Below are 21,583 nucleotides of genomic sequence, written 5' to 3'. Positions count from 1 at the left end.
GTCGTCGCTCCGGTCCAAGAAATATCTTTCAACCACTTGTTCACTCCCCAAGTGGCCACAGAGGCCAGGGCTGGGCCAAGACTGAAGTCAGGCACCAGGAGCTTCTTCCAGGTCTCCCACGTGGGTGCAGGGGTTCAAGCACTTGGGCCATTTTCCACTGCTTTCCCAGGTGCATTAGCAGAGAGCTGGATTGGAAGTTCTGTAGCCAGGACCTGAACTTGTGCCCATATAGGACACCAGTGTCACAGGCAGTGGCTTTACCTGCTATGCCACAATACTGGCACCTAAATTAAGCTTTTTGAGGAACTGTTTGCAGGGATGTACAGAAATGGAAACTCCTCTTTATCTTTTAAATTTCAACATGTTGGAATTCTTCAGGGGTGCTGTATGTGGTCTTCTTCGCTTATTGAGCTATATAATCTCTCTGGTTGGTCTCAGTTATTCTACCTTTCAATACTTAGAGCGTCAAGTAAGATGAAGTAGAGTTTTCAGCAGAGAAACTTTAAGTATAGCAGAGAAAAGAAAGTAATTTAAGGATTAAAGATTATCCATTGGATTTGGCACCCAATATTTAAGTGGATAGCCATGAGAGTGATTATCTATGGCTTTCACTTCAGTACCTTCCATGTGGATGTATTCCATGAGAAGGTGCACATGGAGTTGGGCTAGAGGGAAGTGTGAGGAATATGAGGTCAGGAAGCAGTTGAATTCGACTAAAGGGTGGGTGTATGGCAAGTAGAAATGATGGACTGAAGACAGTCACACAAAGAAGATCACTTTAAGGTTTTTAAGGTCAGGAATTAGACTGTGAATTTGAGGGCACTGGGAATCCCAGGACAATTTTATGGCTCTGTATATGTGATGAGTATTCAGATTAAGTTCCAGGTCAGACAGAGGGAAAGGAATTGATGATAAAGATTCTTTCTAATAAAGCAAGATGACTTAGAAGCAGACTGAATGGTGAATAAAGAGACTGTCAGAGTCCTTGAATCACAGGACCTCATGCTAAGAGGAATTTCAGAAGCCACTGAGTATGAGACTATACCAGAAATAGGCAGAAGTAAGTAGGTAGTGGGGGTTTATAATCCAGGCCTTATCATATAAGGCAGGGCTGGTGGGCTCTGAGAAGATAAGGAGCTTGGTCACATCAAATTCCTGTTCTTCCTGTTTTACATGCTTCCTATCTAACATTCACAAAGCAAAGTCTTGGGGCTGTTCTTTCAGAAGACAAGGAGCGGAGCTGACTCTCTTAGGGTTTTCCCTATCCAATTAATAGAAGGTTCCTTTGAACAAAAATTCAAGTTCTAAAAAGCAAGTAGAACACTAGTTTAAGCTGTGTCAAGAGTGTTATTTTTGAATTAAATTCCAAAGTCAGTTTTCTTCCTAGAAGCCATCACTTTACCGGCACTAATTGCCCCGTTAGCATTCTAAATACAAAGATGAACTCAAGGATTGAACCATGAGGGTACAATGTTTCCCTCTCACTCTGAGACGCTTCCAACCCCGAACCCAGCTCGAAAAAGATAAAGATGTATTTGAGAGATGTCTATTTCTTTTACTAGAGATAGAAAAATTAGAGCCTCCATAAGCCATACATCTCCACAATCATTTAAAGACTGCTCAATAGTGTGTTCTATATTGTTATAAATAAGGCACTTGTACAGTTCTTTGGAAATTTAGAAACTGAGCATCATGTAAAGTCATCTATTGTGCCTGGCCAGGGCATTGCAGGTTATGAGCCATCCTGTTAGCTTAGACATGACTGAGTCAATGAAAGACCAGTGTTGGCTGGGTATGTGATAAATGAATGATTAAATCAGAAGATTTCTACTTTTTCATAAGCAGGAGGTTTGAATGCTGGCAAGGCCTAAATTCATGGCTTTTGGCCTGAAAAAGGTACTATCAGGAATGCACAGCTTTCTCTAATTCAAAAGTAACACACTATAGGGACAGTGTAACTAAGAGTAAGAGACAAGGAAATAATAGTTTTGCTCATTCATCTATGCCACTAAACACAAATCCAGGAAAGGCCATTTCAGCTGGCAAGTGAGGGCTACAAAGGACACCTTATTTTCTAATCCCTAATTCTCCTTGTGATAAGCTAGTTCTTTTCCCATTTTAGTCCTGAGATATTGCCCTCCTAGATTTTTTTTTAAATTTATGTATTTGAAAGGTAGAGTTATTGAAAGGCAAACACGTACACACACACATACACACAGAGATACACACAGATAAAGACAGAGAGCTCGATCTTGCATCTGCTGGTTCATTCCCCAAATGGCCACAAATGCCAGGGCTTAGCCAGGCCGAACCCAGGAGCCTGGAACTCTACATGGATCTCCTACATGTGTGGAAGGGTCCCAAGCATTCAGGTCATCTTTGCTGCCTTCCCAGATGCTTTAGCAGGAATTTGGATTAAACGTAGAGCAGTTGTAATTCAAACAGGTGCTCATATGAGATACTGGTGTTGCAGGCAGCAGCTTATCCTACTGTGCCACAAAGCCAGCTCCCTAGATTTCTTATTGGTACTGAAAGATGTATCTTGTTGACAACCAAGTTAAAAAACTAAATGGTATTAAGTTCATTGTTCATCAGCAGAAGTGGCTATGATGATCTGCCCAACCAACTCTGATTGATTCTAAAAATCCTCTCAGGTATGAGCAGACCATATTAAGTACAATCTGGGTCCCTGCTGGGGCCTGATTCCATAACTAACCGATTCCTATTTAAGGTAGGAAATGAAATATTTGTCTGAAGTCACATGTCAATGGTTTCATATTTATCTTGATGAGGCAAGTTCATTTGTTCCATAGCCTAAACCCTTGAGTCTGTCCCTTAACAAACAGTTCTAATCTTTGCACTATAGTGGCAGCTCCCTTGGTATGTCACCCAGGCCCACTAGCACTGTGGAGAATCATTAATGAGACTTGGGTCACATGTACAAGTAGCTTTTAATATTTTTAAGTACATAAAACCCTAAGCAGATCTAGAAAAAAACTGAGCCAATTATTACTGCTGCTGTATTTTAACTGAAATATGGCTATAATATCTTAACAGATATTTTAAAGCAAGTCTAAAAAGCAGCTTTATTCATTACTGACAAGACAAATACCTAGATCATTTCCACATGAACTGTGCTGACTGGATGGCTACAAGCAGTCTGATTTATTTTCAACATTCTTCTTGGCCCGTCCAGCAAGTTGAACTGCACCTTGCTGTGCACTGCAGCCCATCAGTTGAATAGTGGTAGTCTGTGTGATATGTGAATGGTTGGTGGCAGTGGAGGATTCCTAGCACCAAATAAGTATTGTCATGTACCTCAGGTAGGCCAGACCACATTCTGTGCCTGTCCTTGCCAGCATGTAGGCCAGTTATGAGAAAGAGAAACTGCAAAAGATAGCGTGGTGCAATTTGTGTAGGGTGCCTCCTTCATTACGTACACACTTGAATTCCTTACCAGGTGGCATAAGGCACATGTTGTATCATTTGTACTGCAACCAGGACACAGGCATATACTATTCTGTGCATAAGTCAGCCTTACCTAGTAAGGGAGAATTTTCCTGCCTTCTGTTTTATTAGTATAGCTTCTGTAAATGCAACTAAGAAGCCCTTGGGTATTCTTTTGAAAAAGAAGAAAGCTTTCTTATACACTAAAAAATTGTGACTTGTATGAGGAACAAAAGAGAATATTACTTGGATTTGGAGGGAAGAGTGTGCAGCTTTTACAGTGTATGATCTCTTTAACTACTGGCATATCTGGAGGAATTGGTGGAGGTACTATTCCCAAACCAGGCATCATTGGAGTTATTGGTGGAATTCCAGTCATCATCCCAAGAGCAGGATCAAAGTCTAAAAAAGGAGAGGAAAGAGAGAACAATAAATGACACCAGGCAAGGTCAACTGGAGGCAGAATGCTTCCTTATAAGCTTCATATCAAAGGTCTTTCTAGGACAGGGGCAGAATGCTTTTAAAAACCTGGTATTTCACAGTTCCCAAGTGTTAAATGTTATATTATGGCTGTGTATTTCTCTTTTGGGATGGAACTGTTTGTTTTGTTTGATCACGGCCTACTTAAGTCTCTATATCTCATTCTGATACTCAATGTCTTTCATAACATGACTATGCCTTGTCGATTGATCTTGCCTCCACTAGTTTCCAACATGAACCCTAGGCTCCACTCTTACAGAGTTTCTTGCTATCCCTTGTATAAGCTTTCTGTCTTTTTACAATATAGTATGATATTAAGAGCAGTTTTGAGGATCAGGCAGATGTGGGTTCCAGTTTTATCATTTGCTTAACAGGAAGAACTGTATTTCCTTATCAGCAAAATAGAGTTAATACCACCTACCTTCCAGGGCACTGTGAGGAGCAAGCACAGTGATGAATTGAATGAGTTTAGCACAGTGCATAGCACAAAAAGGCTCAGTAAGCAACTACTCTCTGTGCCCTTGCTTGTATTTTTCCCCCTTCCTGGAATCACCACAAATTCTCCCCTTGCTTCAAGGCCTGGCTTAAGTCCAAGTTTTTCCCCCAATTTTTATTTATATAGGTTGAACAAATTTAATGTACTTCATATATACACTGATTTAGGAGCAGAGTGATACTTCCCACATTACCCTCTCTCCCACTCATGCTCCCAACCTTCTTCCTCATCCTTCCTTTCTTAGTCTTTCTTTTAAATTTACAATGACATACTTTCAGTTTATTCTACAATCATAATCTTAACCCTCCACTAAGTCAAATCTCAAAATGTCAATTTTGTTCATACACATTACATTTTTTTTGGTACTCTAATAGTTACCCCAGATCAGGGAAAACATAATGACATTTGTCTTTTAGGGACTGGTCTCAGTTTTTTAAAGATGACTTCCCAGAAAAATTTGGTTCATTCTTGACATTTTGTCTAAGAACTGTTTGTTCTGAACTCGTTGTCACTGAATTTTATTTTGCATTGCCCTTTGTTTCATTGAGGGATGCTCTAAGGTATGTGTGGCTACCCAAACAAATATTTTTGTGGGGTCCATCTATATGCTCAGTTTGGTTCACCCCAAATCAGCATCAATAGCATTCTGGAGGCACAGATTTGCATATCATGAAAGAAAAATATCACATCAGCCAGCTGGAGTGATTTAATTGCCAGGTCCCTTTCCTAGAACCGCAGTTCTGGGAGGTTTCCATAGGCACGAGTTCTGAAGCTTCTGGGAGCATTCAGTTGATTCCACTTGCGGGAGAGAGGATCGGAGAGTGCTCCTGAAGGGGAGAAATGGGGTCTGGGTTGTACATGGGTCCAATCTGAGATTGGGGCTCCTCACTCAGATGACTCTGCCAGCCCTGGCCAGTCTCAAGCATTGCAGGTGAACTAAGGAAATGTCACATATCGAGATGTTTCAAAGCACAGGACCCCCTGAGGTGTACACCCAGGGTCTAATGGCAGCACTAATTACACTGTTCATATTTTGTCTCTTTATCACAATGCATTTTTTTTGAGAGAGAAGGGACTGCACTCTACTCCTTTGTTTCCCCATCTCCTGCTACTGCTGTTTGCTATAGAACTGTGAACAGTGGACTGCAAACAAAGAAAGGAGGTTTGGTAATGCAGGGGGCAGTTGCAATAGCAGTAGCAGGCCGTACTCCCAGGGATTTTACCAGGCTCGCTGCACAGGTCAGAGGGGCAATGATGTAAGCAGGTCCATCCTCAAGGTGGCCCTAAAGTCCCCTTGGCGACTCTCTGAGATGCTAGAGGAGGTGGGGCCTAAACTGCAGGAAGAGACTTTGGTTCCCACAGAAGCAGAACTTCAAGTCCAATAAGAGGGAGTCAGTCCTGTGACTGGGCAGATCAGTAAGCAGGTGGCACACGGGTCATTCCCCACTGCAAAGTCAGTCCAAATGAACTATGGCATTCCCTATCCTCTGCCATCCCTATGTCTGTCATCCTGAGGTATTGGGAAGAAAAAAATTTCTTCTAATAGGAATTTTAATTTTTACAAAATCAATTGCTTTTAGCCCTCATGTCATCTCACCCAACATGTGAGCGTACACACACACACACACACACACACCTTCCCTTCCATGGCTCTCGTATATCTAATCTCCTCAACATAGTAAGCATATGACCTTGAAAAGAGTTTCTTAATACCTGTATACTTCTATTTCCATTTTTAAGAGTTGGTATAAATATTTAGTGCAAAGGATGAAAGAATAGAATAGATGTAAAGACCTCTGGCGTGGTAGGTCACAATAGGTAAGTTTCTTTTCTTCTATTCAGAATGTATAAACACACACTGATAAATTCATGGATTAAAGCAGTCACTCCCACATTCCATAAACATTCTGATGGGCCTTCTGGGCCTTCTATCTGTCGGGCTCTATGCAAGAGGTGGTGTCTAGGTTTCCATTTCCATTTCCATTGTGGAGAATTTAAGGTTCCTGATACCCTGCCTTCCTATGCTGCAGAATCAGAGCACCTTGGGTAGAACTGCCAATTATGTCTTTGGAAAATTTGATTCCTCTTGCAGAAGACTTTGGAGAAATTGTTAAAATTATCTCACACATTTATAAACTGTTACTTTTCTTTGGGAAAAGATCAGACCAGATTGTGTGCCAACTAAACAATCCCATCTATTTTTCCCCTCCTACTGAAGTGTTTGCCTTCCTTCTACTGTTCCGTCTACCTCCTCATTGTTATTCAGACAGCTCTGTCACTCACAACCCTACCTTACCACAGATTACAGAAACATCAGTACATTAAACAAGTTCTGCCACTCCAACTGAGAAGGAAATGCTTGTCTCCATGTACTGTCTACTAATAAATGGAGCAAACAAAAAACAAATATGCAGGATAAATATAACTCCTGACTGATGTACTCACCACTCTGCTGTTTGGTATGATTACATTAATATTTTATAAATTCATTTAAAAGCAAATGTATTCATGACATACGGCTAAAGCCAGAGTAGATAGGCTTCCTTTCTTCTTTTTGTTCAATATGCCAAGAGTTCCATAGGCTACATTGCCCAGCAGAGCTTGCTAGAGGCAGGTTGTACATGACATTTCAAAGGCTCCTATCACACTGATTATTTTTGTTTTTCTCTAACCATTAAGTGCCAAAGTAGATGTGGGGGGCCGGTGCTCTGGCATAGCGGGTTAAGCTGCTGCCTACAGTGCCGGCATCCCATATGGGTGCTGGTTCGAGACCTGGCTGCTCTACTTCCCATCCAGCTCTCTGCTATGGCCTGGGAAAGCAGCAGAAGACAGCCCAAGTTCTTGGGCCCCTGCACCTGCGTGGGAGACCCAGAAGAAGAAGCTCCTGGCTCCTGGCTTCGGATCAGCGCATCTCTGGCTGCTGTGGCCAATTGGGGAGTGAACCAGTGGATGGAAGACCTCTGTCTCTCTCTGCCTTTCTCTCTCTCTGCCTCTCCTTCTCTCTGTGTGTAACTCTTTCAAATAAATAAATAAATCTCCAAAGTAGATGTGAGTTTCCAATGTCACCCAAGAAAACCATTTGAAATCATAGACCTTATGCAAATATTTCACTATTTGGAAAAAAAAAATTAAGAAAACCAAGAATTTAGAGGACAGCATTGTGGCAAAGCAGATTGTCATTTGGGACATCTAGATCCCACACCGGAGTGCCAGTTTGAGTTCTGGCTACTCTATTTCCAACCCAGCTCTCTGCTTATATGCCTAGTAAGGCAGCAGATGATGGCCCAAGTGCTTGAGTCCTTGCCACTCATGTGGGCAACCTGAATGGAGTTCCTGGCTTTGGCTTTGCCCAGCCTTAGCTATTGTGAGCATTTGGGGAGTGAACCAGCAGATGGAAGATCTTTCTCTCTGTCTCTCCTTCTTTCTTTCTCTCACTTTGCCTTTCAAATAAATAGATCAATCTTAAAATAACACCCTGGGAATAAACCACCAGAGAAGTACTCTTGCTTTTCTAGTCATCTAGTCTGGCTTAAGGAGTTCTGTCAACAAGTATGTACAATTACCACTTGTATTAGAAATTCAAACTTTTGAAGGAGATTTGAAATCATATAAAAGGGTTATAGAAAAGGCCAATATAGCTCTCCAAAGACCTGTTCACAATAAATACTCTATTCGGTTTTTGCTTTTACCATCTTTTATTCTAGCACCCTCTCCTCACTGCCTTTTTGACTCTTGGCATAGTCGTTGCCAGAAGAGCTTTAAGGTATTAGATTGTATGTCCTCTTTTGATTCACATACATCCCTAAGTCTCAAACCACTGGAAATACGACAAATGCTGTGTTCGCTGGGCAAGCTTGTGCCTCAGAGTTGCAGCTCTCCCACATGATTTCAAGTACTGCTTCAATATTGCCTTAAGCCTTTCTGCTACCTAGCAACTTGTGCTTACTCAACCTGGGAACATCATTATCCTCCGTTCTTTGTGCACATCTGAGCCAGAGATTTACAAAGAGGCAAATGTCATTTCTGCTGTGCCGCTATCCTGTTGTCCATATGCCCTTCCATTCAATATTTTGATGCAAGATCCTGTGACAGGTGTTGAAGGAATGAATAAGACAAAATCCTTGATCTCATGTTCTAGTTTGGAAACAGCCATGTACATATTTACAATGCTGCATCACTAATTATTGTCACCACCATGATTGTTTATTGAGTGCTTACAGTGTGATAGGCACTTTGCTAAATATTTTATATACTCTTGATTCAATAGACCTGTGAGCTAAGTACTCTTATTTTCGTTCATTTTATAGATAAAGAAATTGGAGCTCAGAGGGTTTTAATTATTTGTTCAAGTGCAGGCAGCCAGTAAGAGGCTGACTTAGGATTCAAATCTGGTTTGGTCTACCTCTAATGCTCTTAATCACTATACTGCCTCTCAGTATAGTATGGCAATTATTTCAATGAATTCAACTGCAAGCATCAAGTAAGGCAGGTATGTTGAAAAACATGACATATGAGCATCAAAATGCTCCCATACAATTCTTTTCCTCTGGTGTAGTGGATTAAAGATGAATACAGATTCCTTGATACTCTTCCCATCAAGAGGTAGCATCTATAGCCCCCAGCCCATTTTGAGTCTGTATAGGTTCTACAACTGCTCTGACAAGTAGAATATGGTAGAAGGGATTTATGTTCTTATTCAGGCTCGGGACTTAAGAGAGAGGCAATTTCCACTTTTTCCCCTGGGAATGCCTGCTATGGGAGCTTAGAGTCACCATGTGAGACATCCAACTACCATGCTGGAGAGACCATGTGGACATGGCCTTAGAGTAAATGGAAAGGGAGGGATCCAGATGATCCCAGTCTTTTATCCACCCTTACCAAGATGCTATGCATCTGAGTGAAGTCTTGGAACCTCCAGACCAGACTGCCATAACTAAGGTATCCCAACTGATATCATATTGAAGAGAAGAATTACCCATTTAAGTCCTGCCTAAATTTCTCATCCAGAAAAATCTTAAAATAATTTATTTAAGCTACTAATTCTTTTAAAATTAACTATTTTATCTATTTGAGAGAGAGAAAGAAAGAGAGATGAATGATCTGTTGGTTCAATCCTCAAATGTCTGCCACAGCTGCTGACTCCCAGCACACATATTAGCAGGAAGCTTGAGTTGGGAGTGGAGCCAGAACTTAAATACAGGCACTCCAATATGGGATGTGGCTGTACCAACTGGTATCTTAATGCTGTCCTCAAAGCTACTAACTATAAGGTAGCTTGTTATATAGCAATGGATAAAGAGAATATTCAGCATGTCTAGGGTGTGGTGTGATTGGTTAATAGGGCAAACTATTTTTGAAAAATGAAAATAGAAAGTACATTAAGCACCTGAACTGGATAGATCACAGTTTTTCTCAGGTTAACCAAAAGGTGCATCGGGATCATGCAGGGCCCCAGAACCACTGTCCTGAGAAATTGCTGTCATTATACTATTGCTGTGTAGAAAGGCTAAGCAGGACCAATGCCAGACTGACACTCTACTAGATGTATTAAGACTACAGTTGTGGGGCCAGCACTGTGGCGCAGTGGGTTAACGCCCTGGCCTGAAGCGCCAGCATCCCATATGGGCACCGGTTCAAGAAAGGCTGCTCCACTTCCAATCCTGCTCTTTGCTTTGGCCTGGGAAAGCAGTGGAAGATGGCCCAAGTGGGCCCCTGTACCTGCATGGGAGACCCAGCAGAAGCTCCTGGCTTTGGATTGGCATAGCTTTGGCTGTTGCAGCCAATTGGGGAGTGAACCATCGGATGGAAGACCTCTCTCTCTCTCTCCTCTCTCTGTGTAACTCTGACTTTCAAATAAATAAATAAATCTTAAAAAAAGACTATAGTTATCTACAAAACCCTAGAAACCTGAGAGGTTTCCTATCTCTGATGTCTGACAGACACCACACATGCCCAGTTATGGTTCAATCCTTGATATTTTATGGCAGGCCGGTTTATGACAGCTTTCTTCTGGTAAAATGCAATCGCTACTTTCATAGCAGAGGAGAGGCATGGCATCCAAAATTCTAGCTGTTAATTAATTGAGTACTTATTAGCTTCTAGGCTTAATATACATCATCTAACTTAATTTTCACAACAATCCCAAGTGATGGCAATATCCCTATTTTACACATGAGGAAATTGAAGACCATAGGAATAACATAGTAAGTAAGGTCAAACAGTAGGTGGCCCTTACTAACCATGTTGTAACCAACAGATGCACGCTTCCCACGAAGTATTCTACAAAGATCACAGGCACACAGAGGGGAAAAGGATGCCTTTTTGTCAGATTAAGCTTAGTACCTATCTACTCGGTCCTGTAGGAAGTCTTCAAATGTTCCCATCCACAAGTCCACCTTAGGGTTGCCTATCTCTACAAGTAGGTTTTTCTATTAAGATATTTGATACAAGTATTGCTACAGTGTTAGGTAACTTAGGGGCCTATATTTTAAAGCTTTATTTATTTCTATTTGAATGGCAGAGTAACAGAGAGGGAGAGACAGGGAGAGGGGGAACTCTCCTATCTGCCAGTTCATTCACCAAATGCCTGCAATAGTTGGGGCTGGGTCAGGCTGAAGACAGGAGCCAGGAACTCCTATCTGGGTCTCCTACATGGGTGGCAGGAATGCAAGCACTTTGCCAGCATTCTCTGCCTTCCCATTAGCATTAGCAAGAAGCCAGATTGGAAGCAGAGATCTGGGATTCTAACTGGCACTCTGATATGGGATATGGGTATCCCAAGTGATGAGTTAACTTGCTGTGCCACAATGCCCACCCCAAGAGCCTCTTTTTAAAATTCATTGTTTCAGTTTTGGGCCACAGTAGACTTTGGAATTGTGGCAATGTATGAACTGGAGGTGACACATTTACCCTTCTGCTCGTATTTTCAGAACTGGACCGTGATTCTGGCTGGCTGTAAGCTCCTTCCCATCAGAAATGTTCTATCTGTACTTAGTGATTTCTCCCCCATTCAAGTACCCCTGCCTCCACAAAGGCATTTTCAATCTTTCAGGTGTTCTAGAGACCAGTGGGCACCAGGAGCTAGTTTGTACTCAAAATAAAACCACTAATATTAAATCATAGATTACCCAAAAAATGTTCCAAATAGGATCTAATTACTTATGCACAATTTAGCTATTTTATAGTAAATTATGATTCCAATTCAGCTACACCTTTCTGGGACATTATCATTATTTCTTTAGAGTTTCTATACAATTCACTGGAAAATTAAGAATGATGTCTGAACATTGAGAAATTTTAACCTTTTCTAGTCCTGACTGCCTCTTGTCTACACAAATGGTTTAAAAGACTTTGCAGGCAGCCAACCTGGAGAGAGAACATAGATTTCTAGGACAGCCAGGCTGACTTCCAAGATGATCCTGGACTTACTGCCAATACTTTTGGGAGCCTAAGTTCCCAAAATTTTGTATAGTGACTGTCAAATTCTATGAATATCTGTTCTGCTTCCACTGAAGATAATCTGAACGTTTGTTTCAATCTAGTTGGAAAGCTGAGGCTCATGTATGATGACAAACCAGCAAGTAAGTGGGGCTTGAGTGGGTTATATGGCACATTTTCAGTTCACCAAGGCTATCCCCAATATATCTCAACTTTGATCTCAAACTTCATCCAATGGAGCTTTATTCCTTTAGTGTGATGTCTTGCACATATCTAGTTTTCAAGTCTGCTTCTTCCCATTCATTTACATTGTGTTCTTATCTTGTTAGAACACATGATGGTTCAGGATCATGCCCTCAACTCTCATCCTGGATGCCATGACCTGGAAGCCTTTGGAAGGACATTAATGAAAACATTTCCTATTATTTTCATGGTTTCCAATTTTTAGTGATAAATAAAATAAGTATAATTTCATTGTAATCATATAATAAACTATATTTGTATTTAAATAATAAAATATATTTGAGGTTGCCAAGAAAATATATATGGAAAAATAGCAGAGAAACTAACCAATCTACCATTCATGCTGTTCATAAAGGACAGAGCATGTTAACACCAAAAACACAGGAAATCTATAACACCAAATAAAGGGCAGTCCTTTCAATCAAAAAAATTAGCTTCATGAAAAATTCACTGTATTTTTAATTTTTAGATGCTGCAGAAGAAGAGGGAAAGTAATATTGACTGGTCCTGGGCTACAAGCCAGTGTTTGGGCTTTTTAGATCACTCAGCTACTTTACCCAGTGCACTCCCCCAGCCCCATATATGACACTCCTTGTGAAAAATTTCTTTCAGAACTACAATATAACACATATACAGACACACTTATGGGGCCATGAAAAGTTTCACTTCCCCTAAAGACTGGTATACGTTCTCTTCATGGAAAATGTAACACATGTAACTGAACAGATTTCCCCTTTTTTATTTTGGTTGCCTGGTTGCAGGTGCAGTTCAACTTTAGAAATGGGATAGGGGGCCCAGTGCTGTGGTATAGTGGGTAAAGCCACCACCTGCAGTGCCAGCATCCCATATGGGCACCAGTTTGAGACCCAGCTGCTCCACTTCTTATCCAGCTCTCTGCTATGGCCTAGGGAAGCAGTAGAAGATGGCCCAAGTCCTTGGGCTTCTGCACCCACGTGGGAGATCTGGAAGAAGCTCCTGTCCCCTGGTTTTGGATTGGTCCAGCTCCAGTCGTTGCGGCCATTTGGAGAGTGAACCGTTGGATGGAAGATCTCTCTCCGCCTCTGCCCCTGTGTAACTCTGCCTTTCAAATAAATAAATAAATCTTAAAAAAAAAGAAACGTGGTAGGATCTAATGACCTATACATATGAATTCTAATTAACCACCCTACCTCATCTTCACCTTCTATTCTCATTTACATTTTCCCAGATGCTGTTTTATTTTATTTGTAGTTTTTACTTGTATTATAATATTTCCTATAACCTTCCTCAGAGTCTTTGTGGAAGGAAGCAATATAATTCAACTCAATAGTAACTATTGTCTCCATACTACAAGTACATACTCTTGCATACTTTCCAGTCATTGATGCACTAGTTCTCCTGCCGAGAATGTTCTCAGTTCTTTTCCCCTTCCTTAACATACTCCTATATATTCCTGGGAAGGTATCTCAAATGTTACCTCTTCGGTGAACCTTCCCTGACCATTATCTACCTAACACTCCCCTTCACCCCACCATGGTTAAAAACATTACTTTTTTTTTTTTGACAGGCAGAGTGGACAGTGAGAGAGAGACAGAGAGAAAGGTCTTCCTTTGCCGTTGGTTCACCCTCCAATGGCCGCCGCGGCCGGCGCACTGCGCTGATCCGCTGGCAGGAGCCAGGTGCTTCTCCTGGTCTCCCATGGGTGCAGGGCCCAAGCACTTGGGTCATCCTCCACAGCACTCCTGGGCCATAGCAAAGAGCTGGCCTGGAAGAGGGGCAACCAGGACAGAATCCGGCACCCTGACCGGGACTAGAACCCGTTGTGCCGGCGCCGCCAGGTGGAGGATTAGCCTGTTGAGCCACAGCGCCAGCCTAAAAACATTACTTTGTAAATGTTTATACTATAACACTTGCTACATTGTATTATAGTAATATTTACTTACTTATTTATTCTTAAAGACTAATTTATTTATTTGAAAGGCAGACTGAAAGGGTGTGGGGAGAGAAAGAGAGAGATAGACATCTTTCATCTGATGATTCACTCCACAAATGGCCACAATGGTTAAGGTGGGCCAATCCGAAGCCAGGAACCATGAGCTTCTTCTGGTTTTCCCACGTGGGTGCAGGGGCCCAAAGATTTGAACCATCTTCCGCTGCTTTCCCAGGTACATTAGCAGGATGGATCAGAAGTGATGCAGCTGGGACTTGAATCATCACTGATTCAAGGGATGTTGGCATTGCAAGCAGTGGCTTAATTCACTGCACCACAATGCCAGCCCTGTGTAGTGATAATTTAGTTTGTTACCTCTGCCATTGGACTGTGAGAGTTTAAAGGCAAGGATTGAGCCATGCCCATTTTGGATCCCTTTGGTGTAGCTCAATATATTTTTTGAAGGTTTTTATTCAATGAATACAAATTTCATATGTACAGCTTTTAGGGATATAGTGTTTCCTCCCCCCATTCCTGCCCTCCCACCTCCACTCCCATCCCACCTCCTACTCCCTCTCCCATTCCATTTTCCATTAGGATTTCTTAATTGACTTTATAAATAGAAGATCAACTCTATACCAAGTAGAGATTTCAACTGAGCTCAACATTTTTTAATGAATGGATGGCTGAATCAAAGAACAAAAGAACAAAATGGATGGGAAGCCTTTAAGCTATTGACAGTAATGGCAGCTCATACCTAAGAATGGGTTTTATTAAGACATGGGACTTCAGATGTACTGGAGTCAGTATGAGGGCAGGAATATTTGTCTTTTTTATTCACTGCTTGCTTGCCAGGGCTTCTCCCAATATCTTGCATGCAGCGGGCCTCAGTAAATACTTCTTGTATGAATGAATGAATAAGCAAGTAGTTTCACTCAGATCTTTCTTAACAGTTTCCATGGGGAGTTTTTTTTTTTTTAATTTAATGGCTATTCCTGTCACCTTGTATTTATTTATTTCAGCTAGCTAAGGCTGTGCAATCCTTATCTCTAAGATCTTCCAGTCCTTGAGCTTTATGTACTTCTACAAAGGCTTTAAATAGTTTAAAATATTTCCACATAAAAATAACTCTACAGCATTTATCTACACAAACTGTGATGATGACTGCCTCAGTATCTATATTTGGTGGAGTAGTCCTTGGGAGACACAACTAGGCCTTGGCCTTTTTGGGTACCTCGATACACGGTCTCTATTATGTTGACCATATCCTGATTGTCCTCCATGGCCCAGTTAATTTTGTTGTTGCTGCCAGCACTCAAGTCAATCATGATGTACTCTGTTCCTGAAGAAAGACATGACAGTACATGGATTGTATAACACGCACATTTTGGTAAGTCGAGTAGCTCTATAATATCTACAAGATAAATAACTGCAAAATTTTTAACCTTTTCAGCTATCCTACAGTGAACCTCATCCATTTTCATAGAAGTAGGGTCCTATCCTTTCCTCTGAAAGGATGACCTGATCTACCTGCCAGCCACAGTACAAGTATGGTGGTATGTATGACATCTTGGAGACTTAGCTGGATACTTGTGGGCATGGATGCACTCCATAGGGAGTACAGAGAGTACTAAACTGGGTAGGACTCAAGCTTATTTTGGAGAGACATTCATTCTATTTGGCATAATGTTTTACATATTACTGGCTCCAGTACAGTATCATGATAATGAACGGTGCTCTCCTTTCTCAGGATCTCAATTAATCTGCCACTGAAAACACACTCTGTAGAATACATGAAAAAATCACACAAAGCCCAAGTTCAGGTCTCCTTGAGGAGCTTGCAGGACAATGGACAGAGATGAGTCCAACACTTTCATTCATTCTTTCTGTTCTTGTCAGAGTTGACCTGTTCAGTACAATGAGAACTGTATACCTAAAAATGACAGTGCCCAGAGACGGGCAGAGTCTTGCTCTAGGAATAAGGCCTATGAGTTCACATTTTCCAAGATCTCCCATTGCAGAGATACAGGGGAGACACCGGGTGAGGAACTCTTCTCTTTGGGATGTTACAAGCTCCACATGTGGCTGCTAATTGAGGGGAAAATGGAAGCAACAAGCAGTATTCAATAATAATTCTTTAATAGGCCCATCTTTGGATTTATCTAGGATGACTGACGCTGAACAATGCTCTTTAATCAGAACACTTGACTTGAGTGCCGCTCTTCATGGGAAAACTAATATTAGTCTTATTTGAGCAGTTTAGCCAAGCAAATACTCTTGCAGGAAATATAGCTGCCAGCCAGAGGGGACCTCCTTACAGACCATCATTTTATATTAACTTCATTGAACATCAGCTGTACAAAACACTGCGTTAGATGAAAGGAAGCTCCACACAAACCCTAGAGATGGCTCATCTCTGCTTTCAACCAATGAAGATAATAATTATGCCAGACATTGCCTTCAAGACATGCATGTGTCTAACAGACTTGTCAGCTATGACAGTATAGATTTGAGCTCTCTGGGGGAAAGTCAGGGAAGCTTATATGTCACTTGTTTTTCATCAGTACTAAAAGGCTTTTCTATCGTCACAGACTGGCCAGATGAAACAGGACAAAGAACAGTCTGGTGGCTCAGTAGGAAATCTCCTGAGGGGCAGAAAAGTAGCTAAATTACTGAGCTATCAATAGGTGACTTCAGGGAACAGCTCCACAAGGTCTATTTGCTGCCTTTTTCCATTGTAAGGAATCTTGAAGGGGTTAGGACAGGATTAGGAAGATGTTTTAACCCACTTGGATAAAATGTTGACATCATGAAGATGGCAGGTACCTGCTTCCCAGATATTTACATATATTACATATACTGGAATATATTTCCCTCCATATTTACAAGCAGGCATGAGCACTATCACCTGCATACTGTTCTCTCCACTTTCCACTGTCCAGTGTCTCACTGGGGAATAATTTCACTTTGCATTCATTTTCTTTTACTGTTTTTATGACTACAAGTAAACATAATTCAGCTTTCTGCAAGTCATATATCATATGTGAACTTGGGACAATAATAACAGCTGAGTTAACTGAGGGATTATTGTGTACCAAGCCATCATTCTAAGGCTTTACAATTATTGACTCATCAATCCTATGACATAGGTGCATTTATCTTCATTTTACAGATGAAGAAACTGAAGTATAGAGAGGTTTAGTAACTTGTCAAAGGTCATGTAGTCAGTTAATGGTAGACAAAGATTTGAACTTGGGCAGTCTGGATGCAGAACTCACATTTTATTTCAGTGGTCAACTGCCTTCTAAGATAATACAGAGAGGAGAAAAATCAATTCAAACAGAACTTAAGTGATTTTATACATAGCTCAACAAAGTATGTCTTAGTCTGTGTTATTGTCCCTTGTGCTTTAAGAAAAGAGGGGAACTACTGAGCTAAATATTAGCATTTCCAATACCAGACTTCCTATGAGCTATGAGTCAAATAACTTTCCTTGCAGCAGAGCAGCAGGCAAAAATCACTGTATTGCAAGGTTGAAAGGGACCCCCAAGAAGACTTTTTTTTTCTTTTTACAGTTTTTAAGTAAATGAGGAAAAGGGGGCTAGAGGTAGAAATTAAAACAGCTCTTAAAGGTTCAAATGTCTGGTTGGAGCTGGATGTAGGGAACACTCATTAAAATTAACAGGGGCTGCATAACTCCCAAATACTTTCTATGTAGGTGGGAGCATAGCAGCCATTTGAGGAAGTGTGTTAGTACGTCCTTTACCTCAAAGACCACATAGAACTACTAATAGTACAGAGTTGAGCATCCCTAATCCAAAAATTTGAAATCCAAAATGCTTCAGTATCCAAAACTTTCTGAGTACTAAAGTAATGCCACAGCAGAATATTCCATATTGAACCTCATGTGATGGGTTGCTGTCAAAAGACAGATGTACTAAAAATATTGTATAAAACTACCTTCAGGCTATGTGTGTAAGGTCTATTTGAAACATAAATGAGTTTCATGTTTAGCTGTGGGTCCCTTCCCTTATTACATACATGCAAATATTCAAAAATAAAAAAGAAATCTGAAATTGAAGACACTTCTTATTCAAGCTCTTCCTATTCTAAGTATTTGCTCTTCACCTATAAAATGTAAATGACAGCACCTGTCATGGAGTTGTTATGAGGATTGATGGGTTAATATATGCAGAGTCATTTTAAAAATAGTTATTAATTTGAAAGGCAGAATTACAGAGAGAGAAATTGATATATATATATGTGTGTGTGTGTATGTATGTGTGTGTGTGTGTATATATATATATATATATATATATATCTTCCATTTACTGTTTCACTCCCCAAATGACTGCAATGGCTGGGGCTGGGCCAAGCCAAAACCAGGAGCCATCTGTGTCTCCAACATGGATGGCAGAGACTCAAGTACTTGGGCCATCTTCCACTACCTTCCTAGGCACATTAGCAGGGAGCTGGGTTGGAACTGAGATAGCTGGGATTCAAATGGGTGCTCATATAAGATGCCAGTATCACAGGGACAGTTTAACCTATTGTATGACAACATAGGCCCCATATGCTAAGTCTTAGAATGATGCGTAGTGCACAGTAATCCCTTGACTTATAAAAACAATGATAACAGTCAATCTTTACTGAGTGCTTAATATATGCCAAGCACTTCGCTAAGCATATTATTTAATCTTCAAAGCAATCCCAAGGGGTTAGATCCTATAATTACCCCATTTTACAGATAAGGAAGCTGAGATACTGAGATCAAGTAAATTGCTCAAGGACACACAGCCAGGAAGCAGCAAGTACTCAAGCATTCTGACTTCAAGGCCTGTGTTGTCAAGCATTAAGCAATGTATTATCTCTGCAGAAATAGTCCTCTGAGGGGCTGGCAATGCACATTGGTTAAACTACCACCTGCAATGCTCATCCCTGGCTATTGTGGCCATTTGGGGAGTGAACCAGTAGATGGAAGATCTCTCTATCTCTCTTTATCTCTGTCTTGCAATTAAATAAAAAATTTAAAAAAATAGTTTTCAGAGCTATTGTTAAGGAAACCTATGCTAATCTTCTAGCCCTATTATTGTGCCCTATTCAAGCTTTAGGCCTATTAATAATTGCTTGGAGGAATTTTTGCTCTGTGCTAGGCTTTTTCTGTTCCACATTATAGAAGAGTGGCTAAGTATTAAAGATTACTTTGTGAGCACAGATTTACTCTTAGATTGGTAATTTACAAATAATCTTGTATCAGTTAACATCTAGCTCCCTTGGCCTCAAAGCACAAGTAGTTTCAAGATTTTATTGGGACATTTACCCATATGAACCAGACCATTATAACTAGGGAATATTTAAGCTGAATTAAATTGTCTAGTCACCTTAGACTATAAGCTATTATGACCCAAGACCACTCCACATGGAGCTATAATATATAATATTTCAGGCAAATTATAATGAAATAATTAAGAAACACTAAATAAAAACTCATTTTTTATCTATAATGATTATTAGAAATATATTAATAATTATTTTCAGAATATTTTAATAACATTTTTGCACATGTACTATGTGCTAAGCACTGTGGTAAGCATGATTTAATTCTCATATCAACTCTAGAAGTTAGTTACTATCAATCTGATTTTATGGATGATTAAATTGAGTCTTATAAGATGCTTAACTTCAAGATCAAATATTGAAGGAAATAGGTCTGGAACTGTGGCAGATTAAATCTGGAATCTGAGATCTTAACCACTCTACAATATTGGCTCCCATAGTAACATCCATTGATCCCAGATTGGCCCCAGTATCCATTTAGAACCTAAGTAGATCTGTGAACCAATCATTCAAGTGCTACAAGGATTCTTGGTTATTCAATTTAATCATGGTTGGTCTAATACAGGAAGATATAGTGTAGCCAACCATAGCTCATGGTTTGAATTATAGTCTGGTATAACTGTTCTTTGCCTTTGCCTCATATAGAATTTAGATTCCTTTTTTTCTCTACCTATTTCTCATTCTCATATTTTTTTCTCTTCACATATGGTGGCTTTTATGATTGTTTCCTGGCTTTCAATGTAAAAATGTTTCTTATTTTATTATTGGTATTATTGTTACCTAACTTACCTCACCTACATTAAAACCTATAAGAACTGATCTGGTCTGGAATTATGAACTTATTTTTTGGGGGGGAAGGAGTAGCTACTATATAAGCAAATGGCAAGATAAAGTAGCTTCACTGTGGATTAACTTCTTCACTCTAATGAGCTTATGGATTATCTGGGGATTTTGTGAAAATGCAGCTTCTGATTTAGTAGATCTGGGCTGGGGCCTGAAATTCTGTGATTTCAATAGATCCCATATTATACAAAGCAGACTTTGAGTAGCAACATTCTAGACTGACCCGGTGCTGTCCTGCTTTTAAGTAGGATCACAAGGAAATGAATCTGGGGAGGTTAATGTTTAGGCTGTTTAAAAAGCCATCCCAATTTCTCTGATATGGTAGTTCTCTAATGTCTTCACAAATTCCTTGTAATGGTTAATTAAGTTTCACTGTCCAGAAAGCTTTATTGTGTCTAAACTACACCCGTCAGCTAATGTCCATACCATCTCTTTTCCTCTCCTTTAGGAATCCATGATTTTGAAGATATCTGCCATGTTTATTTGCCTCCTAAAAGAAATCTATAAATTCAGACAAGGCTTCTAATTCCTTGTCACAATCCTGTTGCTTGTTATTTCAATGAGCTATTTAAATGGTCGATGACTCTACCCTGCATCAGATATACCTTCAGCTTGCCTCAAGTGCAATAGTGAGTATACTAGTAACTAATGGCCACTCGGCCTATAAAGCTCATATTACAAAAATGCACACTCTAGGCAGAATCTGGTAAATGTCAACTTCAAAATAAGTTGTGTCATACTGTTATATTTATTACCACATGGTCAATAAAAAGAAACACTTGTGAGGTGATTAAAAATAACATACCAGGTAAAATTGGTTGTCCAGCAATTCCCAGCGGTGCCATTCCAAGATTATTCATTGCCGTGGCCCATGCAGTTGGATCAGACATAGGTAGTGTCATTGCAGTAGAATCCACATTCAGAGTTCTACTATTATCAGCTGAAAAGAAATGACAAGTCAAATAATTTTTTGTGTTAAGGTTCTAGTATCCAGTTTACTTACCAACATAAACTATGGCAAACTCTTTACAAAACAGTCTGATGGGCAGTGGTAGATGAGGTCTCAATGCCAGCTTTCTTACAAGGATTAAAACAATACAGCTTGAACTGGCAAGAAGTCATGGAATTTGAAAGCAGCTTAGCAGATGGCATTTCAGTATAAGTGATTCCCTTCGTTTCTCCCACCCCCCCTTCCTTCCTTTTCTTCATTTTGTTCCCAAGTGTATGTACACACCACAGGGTCTTGGGATGATTAAGAAGTTTCCTATTCTTTTCCATCTACTAGCATATGATTACTTCAGCAGCTTCTGTCCAAACTACTCATGCTTGCAAACCAAGAAAAAATCTTAGAGTTTCTGTAGTTGGCAATAAAATATGAAAATTGTACTACA

The 21,583-nt window shown here is 40.3% G+C and overlaps 1 protein-coding gene across 15 annotated transcripts in view; it reads right to left on the bottom strand.

Moving 5' to 3' along the window:
• Nucleotides 1-21,583, bottom strand: part of ENOX2 (ecto-NOX disulfide-thiol exchanger 2) — a 331,670-nt gene that overhangs the window by 59,822 nt on the left and 250,265 nt on the right. For 9 of the 15 annotated variants that reach the window (XM_062183765.1, XM_062183757.1, XM_062183756.1 and 6 more), the window contains 3 exons: nt 20,998-21,132; nt 15,247-15,354; nt 3,694-3,849 (listed from right to left, as the gene is read on the bottom strand). In XM_062183765.1, the coding sequence (XP_062039749.1) occupies nt 3,694-3,849; nt 15,247-15,354; nt 20,998-21,094 (361 nt within the window). In that variant the 5' untranslated portion in view covers nt 21,095-21,132. The remainder of the gene's footprint in view (nt 1-3,693; nt 3,850-15,246; nt 15,355-20,997; nt 21,133-21,583) is intronic. The other 6 variants (XM_062183768.1, XM_062183769.1, XM_062183761.1 and 3 more) reach the window with 3 other exon arrangements.

Source organism: Lepus europaeus, chromosome X, assembly GCF_033115175.1.
Source record: "Lepus europaeus isolate LE1 chromosome X, mLepTim1.pri, whole genome shotgun sequence".
Classification (NCBI taxonomy): Eukaryota; Metazoa; Chordata; class Mammalia; order Lagomorpha; family Leporidae; genus Lepus; species Lepus europaeus.
Note: the sequence above shows the minus strand (reverse complement) of the source record. Positions and strands in the feature narration are given on the sequence as shown.